At 30.9% G+C, this 13,232-nt stretch overlaps 1 protein-coding gene across 1 annotated transcript in view; it reads left to right on the top strand.

Moving 5' to 3' along the window:
• Positions 1 to 10,247: 10,247 nt before the first annotated feature.
• Positions 10,248 to 13,232, top strand: part of LOC107442536 (neurogenic locus notch homolog protein 1) — a gene marked incomplete in the record, with an annotated part of 313,056 nt that continues 310,071 nt past the window's right edge. The window contains 1 exon segment of the mRNA XM_071185571.1: positions 10,248 to 10,561. Coding sequence (XP_071041672.1) covers positions 10,420 to 10,561 — 142 coding nt within the window.

The raw sequence follows: 13,232 nt of genomic DNA, 5'->3' as shown, positions 1-13,232 counted from the left end.
ACTGGTGCTCTCAACCTAAATTACTCCTCTAAGGTTCAGACGATATCAGGGAAGTGATACACTTTGGACCTTGCAGGAAATGGATTAAATGTATTTCTTGAGATTAATATAATTTTTAAACGTAAGTTCAACTGGTCGACGCAACCCACTGAATTAATTCTACCCCAGTTTTCGAAACTAGAGTTTATGTACGTAACATAATTAGAGAGTTTCGACTTGCAGCTTCAAAATTTTCCGAAAACTGAAAGTATCGCAGACGGTCGTCACAGATAATGGAAACTTTTCTAAAAAACGCGTTTCTCAATCCTCGTCAAAATCGTGTTAACTGTTTCGAGTTTCACATTGTTTTGATAATTTTTAATGATGTCAAAGAAGTCGCTAAACGTCATAAAACTTGGGTATATAAACATTTTTCTTAGTATGTATGCAAAACCTTCTACTTACGGTAATTTCTTAGAAAATAATTTGTCCTCCTATAAAGGTAGATAATCCCTAAGATAATACATTCCCTCAGCCAATGAGAGGTTAAAATCATGAGTCGTAAATCTCTAATTCGACTTAAATATGATTGAAAGGGAATGTTTAATATGTGGTCAGTATCTAAAAGAGTAGTGTGCTTACTAAGAAAACACTTGCACTGTTTAAAAAAAATTTCCATCCAAATTTTATTTTTTATTCAGGGCTGGTGTGGTGATGAAACTGCAAAATTGTAAATACAAAAAAAAAATAATAAAGCACGGAGTAATTCGAAACATTTTCTTTTCATCTCATTTACCTTAGACATTTTAAGTAGTTTTTTTTCTTCAAAATTTTCAAGAAAGTTCTTAAATTTAATAACTAAAAACAATATAAACATAAATTATAATTAGTAAAATATTTCTAATGCTCGAGTTTCTTTAAACAGTTAGAAAATTCACACAAACTGCATGTAATTGTTAGAGGTGACACTAACACACCTTTCCAGCTGACCCTTTCTCTATAAAAACATAAAACTCTCAACAAAAATACATAACTGTTATAGTAAAAGCAATACAAAAACATAGAACTGTTATTGTTAAAACAATACAAAAACATATAACTGTTATTTTAAAGAACTTACGTTTTAGCTGCAGTAGTACTTTAACTTCTAAAAATAGCTTGGACTATCCCATTTTAATTACTGTGTACCAGCTTGTTTGGAATGTAAATGCGGTTGGTGCACAATGCTTAGCACATTATCTTAGCGACCCCATGAAACTTTACTTGATGCAAAAGAGATAAATTTATCAAAACGTGAAATCATAGCTTAAAAAAACAGTTTGCTTGCTTATAACCTTGAGGCTAATTTAAACAACCTATTTCTATTTTCATCCTTACTTTAATGAAATTGATTCAAAATTACTTTTCAAAATGCGTTTCGCAAAGGGAATGAATTTTATCTTACATTGTAACTTCAAGTACGAATTTCTTTAATTTCTGTTTAATACTAAATCACGCTATGAACTTTTCGCCTTAGTCAATATTTAGCAAAAGTACTCAAAGTTTGTGTTCACTATTACTATTTAAATATTTTCTCTGTATTAATTATTTTTCTCGGTATTTTGATTGGATACATTTCTTAGTGAAAAATTAATGTATGGAGCATCTTAAATATCATACCATTTGTATTACAGTTAACTAATTATTTAATGATTATTAAATTTCATTTTGAAATTTCACACTTATTTTACAATTAGGTAATATCTACAAATATAAATTTTCAGCAATTTAATTTTGAACAAAAATTTAAAAAAAGCTAATAAAGTAAAAAATGAAATTTTCGTTTGACAATATATAACTAAAAATTTTACTGGTAAAAAAAAGGAAAATCAATTTTACTTTCATGAACTACCAAAGCTCGTGTAACTGCAAAACTATAATAGCTACAAAAACTTGCGTGTTAAATCTATCAATCATTTCTTTTTTTTACTTCTTTTGAAAAAGAACAGTTTATTAGGAGCTTCCCTTCATTCGATTTTAGATTCAGTTCCAAACATTTTTGACATGGAATTAATCAGGTTTGTAGAGTTTTCGGCAATTTTTTCATGCTTGTATCATTTTCGAATAAATTAACAAGTTAGATGAATGAATTTTGAAAACTTACGGCTGACCTATTGATTTATGGGATTCTAACTTCATTATTTCTTTTATTATTTTCATACAAGTCTTTTTTCATTACTCCTGCGGCAGGAATATGTGATCATACAGTGTTAGAAATTTCTCTGGAAAAAATGGCAAAATAACAATGTATTTAATTCTTATTTTACCATATTTGAACAAAACAGTCAAACAACCATAAATACGATGGTAATCAAACTATTAACAAAGAGAAAAATTGTTTATTAACTAATTTTACCTAAAAAGGTTAAATAACCGGACTTTTATTGTATCAACTAAGATCACATAACGAAGGAACTTAGTTCCTCGAAACTACGTGCATATTCTAACCGTGAGGGCTATACTGTTAATTTCATGACTGACTAAACCGGGGTTCGACTCTCAGTGTTGACCCCCCCCTCCATTCTCTTTAACACACGAAGAGTTTCCAGTGTACTGCCCTTTCCAATTTTCGTCCTGCCCTCTCCAATACCCATTACCTAATGAGAAGCCTGGCTCCTATGTCCAGTTAAATTTCTCTTTAAAGATTTTGAAACCATGTTAGCTATAAGTGGTTGAAAAACCGTATAGTTTTGTATTCTTGGTTTTATAACCATACTAGTTGCAAGCGGTTTCAAAACCGTAAAGGTGAAAAATATTCTTTACCGTAAATTTCACGGTTAGTCGGATGGACAGACTACTGCTGGTTATTTTACCATAATTTTAGAATTAAAATTCCAACAGCGTATATCCTCGTATGAAAAGAACCTTCACAACCATTTGCTTTGCATAAATGGGTAATTTTAGAAAAATTTGCCGTTTTTTCAGTTAATTCACTGTTAGTTCTACTATTTATATTTACAGAGATCTTTTTGTTAAGTGTGGTTCATACCATGACACATTTTCCTTTATCAAAAAAGCATGCGAAGAACATTACAAAAAATTTCATTCCCTGCACATCAAATTTTTATGCCACATAAGATTATTAAGTTATGAAAAAAAATAATACAAAATAAATTTCGATAAACAGTGATTTACAAACAAACGTCCGCTACGTCAAATCCTGTACGTTCCCGGTACGTCAAATTTTTATGTCACACAAGCTTGTTATGTTATGAAAAAAAAAAGAGAACCAAATTTCGAAAACGAGTGCAATACAAATAAACGACCCGTACGTCAAATCTGGTACGTTCCCGGAAAGTAAAATTTTTATGTCATACTAGCTTATTATGTTATGAAAAAGAAACAAATTTCAAAAATGAGTGAATTACAAATAAATGGCCGGTACTATGTTGTAAAGCAGGATCGCAGGAAGCTATAAACAAAGATGATACACAATAAGGGGCTGGCACTGGTTCGTGATGAATGTGAAGGTCTTCCAAGATTATCAGCCTCTAGAAACCCATTTTCCAGCATTTGTACTTTACCGCTCATTGAAGTTTGTTTCTCTAGTTTTGAATCACCTTGTAGAGATATTGCTGTTATACTATAAAAATATTTTTTTACTTTCAGATAAAGATATAAATGATGAGTATGATGCTTGTGTAAAAATTACTCCAGAGGAGGTAAGTTCATTTATAAGTTTATCAGTCTCTATTAAGCCAAATTTAAACAGATATTGGAATAACATTTTTCATACATATGAGCCGGGATATTCTGGTAGGTAGAACGTTGGGCTCGTGTTCTTCAGATCGTGAGCTTGAATCCCGCCAGCCGAGGAATCGCAGTGGTGTTGACTGGTGTCCGTTAATCTATCGGGGTCCTTTAAGTTTCCATAACAAATCACTTTCCCACGTTATTAGATAGAAAAATGGTGTATTGGGGATAAATATTTTCCCAATTTTGCCCATTTGCTAAATCGCCAGTGGGTTAAAATAGCTTTACCATAGCAGGCTTGCTTGGCAAGTGACATTAGTGACAACAACAACTAGAATCCTGATACAAAATAAGGCAGAGAATTCATTGATATTAAGAATACATTAATTATGAATGATTAGCTTTAATATTTTAAGTACAAAAGATCGATCATAGTATTTAATTTTTATATTTAAAATAACTAAAAAAGAAAAAATGTAGTTCTTCGAGACAGAAATGCCAATTCAACGCCAATTCAAAGACTGTTTTTCGTGGCAACATGACCAAAGGTCTCAAGCTTAACAATTCGAAATAGGCTTCATAATCGTGGCCTGTATGCAAGCGGGTCAATGGTGTGTATTCTCTTGAACATCGAGATGGGATGCAAAGTGTTTGGAGTCATGTACTGTTTACGAAGGAGTTTCGATTTAGTTTAGAGTGTGACGCTCGATGTGCTTTCTATGGCGAAAAAAAGGGCACTCAAAATAACACAATATTCGCTCAGATGAGGCCGTGATAGCCCGGTTGGTAGGGCACTGGACCCAGGTCCAAGAGATCGTGGGTTAGATCCTGCTCGAAGACTTCCCGTGTAGTAAATGATGACTCATGCACGTTAAATTGTCGAGATACTCAATGTCCTCCATGTTCCCATAACAAATCATACCTCTGGGGGTAAAGATCCAGGAGTTTCCTTGTCTTCTGGATTGTTTCAAAATTACAAGACTACGGAGTTGAACATTAGTAGTCGTAAACCCAAAATTGGGTCGTCTGTTCAACGACGGTTATAAAATTATAAAATAAAATTATATTCATTCAGAAAGGATTACATTGCAGACGATGTAATTTTACTGTACAGCCTGGAATCAGCATAGGTGGACGTAATGATCTGCATTTCATTCAGAAAGGCAATTTGTCGGCTCAAAAGTAAGAAGACAAGATCATAAGACCGCATGTCGTATCTTACGTTGCAGCCATCAGTTTTTCCTTTCTTTTAATACATGATAATGTTAGACCTCAAACAGCTCGTCTTGTTAAGAACTTTCTTCAAGCTTAACTAATACAGCATTTATTGTAGTCAGTATGCTCTCCTGATCTAAGTCTGATGGACGCTCTTGGACCTCTTGCACGGCGCGTTGCTGGAAGACCAAAGTCTCCTGTTATTGTCTCAGACTTGGAGATCGCCGTACGTCATCAAGAGTGGATCAGTGTTCCCCAAAGCCGCATCGATTATCTCGTCATCATGCGAAATAGGTGTGTGGCAGTCTTAGCAGTTCAGAGAGACCAAACACCATGTGAACACCATGTGTCATTTCCGTACAATCAGTTTTTGTAATTCACATGTTATCAACTTGTTGTTTTGAAACATCATTTCAAGTTCAGTATATCATTTCGAATAATTAAAGTTCCCATGCAATTGTTAAATATATATATATATATATATATATTAATGAATGAATTCGAGTATTTTGTTCGTTATTTTTATGAAAAAAATTTACTAATTTACTTTAATTTTAAAATCAGAAAATTTTTCCATTTTAAATATTGTGTTCCCAATTTTTACTTTGCGAATGCAGGATGGTCAGTGAATTAAAATGTAAATGCCCGCAGGTGCAATTGAGTTACTTTTTTTCTGGAGAATCCAAATGTATAGTAAAAAAAAGAAAAACCCCTTTAAAGATTTCTGAAGTGGCCCTCCCCACAAGAGTTGAGGACGTATGCCAAATTCGCCCGATTTGATTGCATCTTTTCAAATATTTGATAAGTATTTTTAGATTTCTCATCCAAGAAGTATTTTTCAAGATATTTTTCATACTTTTTGGACACCCTGAGAAAAAATATTGAAAAGTAACATGAAAAGAAATATTAACACTTTAACATTTAAGACTTTTTTTTTACTGATTTGATATTTGCTCATTCACCCAAACTTATGAAGAAGTGAGTGTTTACTACAACATATGGTTTATATTACCATGTCCAGCTGAAGAACTCACAGCAAAAGTTAGAGAAAGGCATAAAAAAAAGATGATTACAGAGTTACAGTTGGGTTCGAACCCACTACCTTCACGTTAGAGAACGGATCAGTGCATTGCATTTGTAAAACACTTATATAAAACGTACTTTTTCGAAAAAAAAAGTGGTAGAGTGTAACGACTTTTGTTAACTTGGAAATTTATAATGTAACTACAGTAATGAAAGCACGTCGAGTGGTCCAACAAAATTATTATAGTAGTATATAAATTTTGCCTCCAATTATATTCATTGTTTTGAAAAGTTTTTATAAACCCATTCCTGGTCACCACTGTAATTCCACAACTGAAACACATGTATCAAGTTATGTTATGGAAGAGTTGAACATTTATATCATTTTAGTAGTTGCTTAATCAGATGAATTTTCACTGTGCCCTATGGTTGCTAGGATTTCAGTAAAGTATTTTTGTTTAAATTGGAAGAATATTAAACAACAAAATTTACATAAATCTTTATATTTGAAAAAACTTTAAAAACTCATTAAATCCATGAATGGAGATAAGTGACATATGTATGTTTAAGTAATTCATCTTTAGTGATGGGTAAGATTCTTGTTAAATTTACTAAACCAAAAAATCAATTACTAAAACATAAAAATCGCTTCTGTTGGACGAATTTTTCTTACATAGAAAAGTAAATTGGCATATCTGTGATTCCCTTTTTTTTAATGACGTAAATGTTTAATTTCAGATTGAAATAGTATATTATTACTGTTCGCGCATGTGCGACTGCCGCGCCACCCTTTTTTGTGAAAGATTTATATATACCTTGAGAACTTCATAAATGGCGGACGTAGTCCGTGTGTCTTGAAAAATAAAGTACTACAGTCCATTGAAGACCAGTGTTCTTCTTATTTACGAAATAAACTTAGAGCTATCGACTAGAGTGACCACAAACATGTGGTCCAGTCACCCGGAAGCGAATTAGTGATTTATGGAAATCATTTAAAGTGCATACCGAAACGAACGAACTATGTGTACGATGCTCNTAATGTGCTATCAATTTATTAAAACATTCGCAGAAAGTGGAGCTGTTGGTATTCTTAGTTGTTTATTGAGATGATATAGCCCCCTGATCGTAATCCAAAACTTTATTATCGCTTACAACGTCGCATATTTCTCCATGCTTGGTAAGAGAATAATTTATTTTATCGGAAAACATCCTTTGTGAAGGAAGTCTGTCATGTGTAAAGTGGGCGGATCTTGATCTTACCCGATTCTACTATCCGAACGATCTAGTACAGATTTTGGGCGGAGATGAATGGTGAATTCAACACCAATATTAAGAAATTTATGACATATATTACTCAGTCATCTTCATTTCATACTACAGACGAGTAGGACAACCGAGCGCTAATTTGTGTGTCAACTCCAACTATTTCGATGATGCCCATATTACAGGAATGCCAACTGCTCCGGACACGTCAAAATAATTTAAGAAACGGTAAATAACTTAAACTAAAATTTGCTAATATTTGAGTAATTTTGCTTACTTTTTTGAAGGGTTAGCATGATTTGACTATAACAAAGTTGCGAATTATATAAGCCTTCGAATTATTTAGAAATAGTGGTGGATAAAAACCTAATGAATTGAATTTAGTAAACCAAGAATCACAATAAATAAACTACCACTCGAAAATATTCTACTTCGAATTATTTAGAAATAGTGGTGGATAAAAACCTAATGAATTGAATTTAGTAAACCAAGAATCACAATAAATAAACTACCACTCGAAAATATTTATTCGCTGTCTGGAGCAAGTTGGCATCTCTGATATTATTCAAAACAGAAAACTCTCAAAATATAATTTATTATAATAACTGGTAGTATCTGATCACATGCATTTTCCATTTCTTAGACCTTTAAGATTAACATTTAAACAACTTAATTACTGTGAAAAAAAGATATAGAAGACTTGAAAAATATTTTTGTTTTAATTACTGGTAAGATTGTTTCTGTACAATCATATACAAAAAATATATGTCTTTCTGTACAATCAAATGAGTTGGACTTCGAGTGCAGCGGTAAGCGTACTAATTATGATGAGGGGATAGCTGCAAGGATTACGGGCTCGCTAATTAAAAAAAGGTTTCGGGTTCAGTGTTGTGATAAAATTTTTAGAAAATTTATTAAGTGTTAAAGTTTACAGTATAATGTTTAAATGATAATGCATACCTGCCAACTTTTAATCCCTTCCATTATCATTTTTCCCAGTGGTATTAAAATGGAATTAAAACTTCAAGTTTAAGCAAACAAATACGCTGTATTTGAAAAACCTTAAGTTCACAACCATGATAGTAACGCATATTAGCATATGTGCTTAATTTTTGTAAGAATAGTGTTGATGAAAATCATTTAAAAATTAAGTTTGTAAAAGAAAAATAGTATATATTTACTACCACTTTAAATATAAAAATAAAATCTTCGGGAAAATCCGGAAGAATTGGCAGGTTTGCATTATATTTGAAAAAATTGTAAAAACTCATTAAATACGTTCATGGAGACAGGTGACATATGTATGTTTAAGTAATTCGTCTTTAGTGATGGTCAAGATTCTTCTTAAATTTACTGAACCATAAAATCAATTATTAAAACATAAAATTCGCTATCATTAGAATAATTTTTCTTTCATGGCGAAGCAAATTATCATATCTGTGATTACATTTTTTTAATAACGTAAATGTTTAATTTCAGATTGAAATAGTATATTATTACTGTNATTTCAGAAATTTTTTTTTTCAACATCAAATTAATTTGCGCCTTCAATCTTCGTTTTGAAAACTTACAACACATATAGATTTAACAACAAATTAAGAAAAACATTAAAAATATCTAACAAGTTTATTATAATAAGTGTTAAAGTTGAAATATGTCGTGTAAAAGTAACACACGTAACGAAAGAATCGCCCTATTACTAAAATATTTATGCAAGATGTTACTTAGATAATTAATAAATTTCGTTAATATTAATATATTTTCTTTGAATTAAATGAATTTTAATAATAAAAAAATTACTATTTATTTATTATTTTATTTATGATTATGATTAATTTTTTTTAAAATCAAGGTACACGATAGAAAATGAGAATTTCTTCACGTTCAATGTACTGACAAATATAAAAAGATGCTCGTAAAAAAAGCAGTAATAGAGCAGAGAAAAGAATAATAAAATTATTTGAAAAATAACTTTCGGATATTTATTTTAAACGCATAACTTTATTAGTCTTAATTTGTTTTAAACTTTTACGTTTAATAGTCTTTAACACTTTATCACAACATTTAAATTGAAAAAAACTAAATTCCTTTGACGCAGATGCTCACTGGAATCCTTTTTGTATATTTTTTCTTACGCTCTAATTACAAGCGAAAATATATTTCGGTATTTTTTAAATTGCAAAAAAAAATCAGTCTAATAATTTCAAAAAAATATGTTTATCTGAATTACATTTGTACTAAAATGTAAAATTCGAAAAAGTAGTTTTTTTTTTCATTCATACTCAAAAGTATATCAATAATTGTTTTTATAAATTAAAGAATTTCAATGCAAAATAATTGTGTAGCTTAGATCAAAATGTCTACTAATAAGAAAAAAAATCTAGAAATTATTGTTTGGATGTGAGTTATATTTAGAAGGTTTTACCTCTAACGAAGAAAAAGTACTTTTTAGTATTTTATAACCATAAAATATTAAAATGCTAAATATAATATTTTTCACCTATTTTATCCAAAATTAAAACAAAAAATTCAAAATAGTATTAAAAATTTGTTTAATAAAAACTCTGCTGTAAGGGATTAATGAAATGAATTTCTATCGCTTTTATTTATTATTTTTTATTTTTTTAGCTTACGTTGCATTTCTGCAATGGGTTAAACACTTTTCAGAGATTTCCACCACGAAGAACTCAGTTTTTACTTAATGAATATAATAATATTTATTAAATAAAGTAATAACATAATAATATTTATTAAGTAAAGTAAATTAAGTAATAACTTAAATAAATATTATAATATTTAAAGATTTTCCTCTCAAATAATTATTTTTGAAAGCATTATAGTATTGTTACCAAATTTAAATCTATATCAATGTTTATTTGTGCGTATAAAATATGCTACTAGATGGCACCAACGTGCCTTCAAAAGTTAAAAATTATGCATTGACTGATAATTTAAAAAGAAACTTTTCTTGAAGAGCGGTAATATTATCACTACAATTATCAGCAATCAGTTTCTTAATACCTGATAACAAAATATGTGTGTTTATTGAGTTCAAACATTGTTATCGTTAAATCTGTTTTCAGAAGGTAACATGAAATTAAACACAACGCATTATTCACTGCTAAACATTATATTTTAACTCAATTCAAGAATAAATTTTTCGGCTCGTGTTTTTCTTGTTTTTCGTATTAGCATAAGGGAATAAATATGAAGACGATAATTATTTCCATATTTCTTTTTATCCATTTCTTCGCGGTTGTGAAGGGTAAGGATGATATTACTTTAGAAGATGTCTCTATAGTTGTGAATGGAAGAAACGGAATCGCTCTGCTCAAAAATCAAAGTGCCGGTGAGAAAAATTTACTTCCTCCTCTGTGTAAGAACTTATTTAACTGACCAGTTTCAGGTAATTTTAAACCATATGGATCATTTAAATAATAGATAGTCTATAAAATAAGATAAATCCAAATTGTATGGCTTATTTACTTTAATTCGCAAAACGTTAAGCTTTTAACTCTTTAAGACACAGGTACTATTTTGAAAGTACTTACTTTTCTCGGATTAAAAGCTGTATTAAAAGCGGTACAAAGAACTTAATTTTTAAACTATGTTAGGGAATAAGACTCTTAATAAATGCAAAAAGCTAAAATGCAGGGCATGTAATAAGGATTTCTTATTATTCGACAGTAAATTAGCCAAATATTCGAAGTCTTCGCCAAAGACAAATCTCTACGATTTTTAATATATATTTTCTTTCCAGAGGAAAAAAATCATTCGCCAAATTTACGATATTATAATATTTGGCGAGGTAGCGAATGCTTATCTCGGGCCTAGCAAATGTCACACAGAAATGTGTTCGGCCATACGTGTTTCAAAAGACGTTAAAACTTTAAACATCTGATCAACTTAGACATGATTTGTATTCTTCTCGAACATATCAACCGGAACACTTTTGCCAAGTTAGATTTTGTTGAACATCTATTTTAACGATAGTTTACAATTTAATATTATGTCTACCGGAAAATATCCCATTAACTCGATGGTAATATTCTAGCTTAAAGAGACACAGTCCATATGGTGCAAATTAACATGTGCATCATACATGTTCAAACTTGTAACGAAAATATCCGGCAGAAGTAAGTGGTAGATCGGATGAGTATATTTAGGAATAAATGTCTTACCATTAAAAAAAATGGTTATCTTTTCATCCTCATGTAAAGGGGAGAGTATGGCGTGAAAGGGCGCCTGATAATATCACGTTATTTTTCTTCTGTTTACTTCGGCGAGGGAGCAAACCTTTCTTTGAAGTTACGGAGAGCCGTGAGGGACAAGGGTCCCTGTGTTAGGTCCCTTACTTCACCGTTATTTACATTTCAGTCTCATATTATGCACTGTCCATTACGTGTATATAGTTCAATTATTAAATATTATTTTGTATATAGATTTTTTTTCGATTTTGTCCCTCGCTATTTATCAGCCTTACTTTCGTATACAATTTTTTATTGTACATATCTTTCGTCATTCCTGTTATTATTATCATTTATTCTGACTAATTTTTACTGTTTTTGCTCATTATACTATAAACTGACTTATTCTTGTGGTTGCCTATTCATAGGAGACCTCAATTGTGGTCTTATTGGTATTTGTGATTGCACACCCCTTCTTCCTTCCTATTTTCCTCTAGACTGCTCAATTAATTTCGCCACTTATTTCTCGATCTATATCTCGGATAAATCGGTAAGTGCCGCCTTGCGCGACATACGCAGAAATTTTGCAATCATCGTGAAATAAAGGGGTGCATTCCTTCGCGGGTAGAATTAATAGAACGAGACTTGTAAGCATAGTAATTCGAACACCAACACTTCTATAGATGTATGGACCCATTTTTGTCAGTTGCAGTCAAACCTCACCCACAAATTAAGTGAGTTTCAGTCAGCATTTTCTGGAAATTCATTAACATACCTTTACCTAATTATATTGCACGCGATTTTCCTTAGCCTCCATTGTAGATTTTGATAGTGAATCGCGACATTCAGAGAATGTTCTTCTACCCGGTAACGGGTAATCCTAAATCATGGATAATATCACATAAGACACGTGACCAATTCCAATGGAGAGAAACGCAATTTTAACTAGTTTTGTGATTACAATTATAATTAAAGAAAGCGATGAAAACTTAATTTGAAATTATAGAATGATTATCAAGTCCAATACGGTTATCTAAATTGCTTATTTGTCGTGATGGTTAAAGTTGTTGTAAATCAAACTAACTAAATTTAAAATATATTTTAAAACAGAACTTCTTTTATTACTTTAAATATTGAAGCGCACGGAAACATGGAAAAAGTTGACGGAAAATGAATTAAGTAAGAAAGTGTTTGCGTAAAGGAATTTATTGAGCTTTGATGTTTTGAATAAAAATTAAGATTATTTACTAAGGAAAATACATTCAGAATAAAATTATTTTCACTTTTATTTCAATTGCTTTCTTACAGATAAAAATAGATTAAATAATTAATCTTTTAACTAGTCTACACTAGCGCCGGCTCATAGACCTAATATATACTTTTAAACTTATTCTATACCAGGCGTTATGTAAACAATATTTCTTTTAGCAGAAAATGTTTTGGAAGATTTTACATGGCAAAACTGTTCCCACAATTTGAACGACCATGTTACAGGCTTTAAGACATGTTAGCCATTTTCAGTCATATGAAATTCGGATGTGCCAAAATAAGTAAGGGACTTTGAAATGGTAAAATATCTGCATTTTTTAATCACTCTTTAGGACTACAGTATTAACATTCAGAAGGGTTTTTTTAAATTTTAGTGGTGAAAAAAATAAAATAAAAAGTCTTTAACTTCCATCTCACAGTTTGATCGATACAGATTTTGCATGATTGAAAAGGGCTTCATCTGTAAAAGCTTAATCCCTCAAATTGGGCCAACAATTTTGCGATTACACAAAGCTGGCATAGGAGTGCTCCGTAAGTTTCATGCAACCCCCCCCTCTCTCTCTT

The sequence above is a fragment of the Parasteatoda tepidariorum genome, chromosome 9 (assembly GCF_043381705.1).
Source record: "Parasteatoda tepidariorum isolate YZ-2023 chromosome 9, CAS_Ptep_4.0, whole genome shotgun sequence".
Taxonomy (NCBI): domain Eukaryota; kingdom Metazoa; phylum Arthropoda; class Arachnida; order Araneae; family Theridiidae; genus Parasteatoda; species Parasteatoda tepidariorum.
This window is presented reverse-complemented; position numbering and strand designations above follow the sequence as displayed.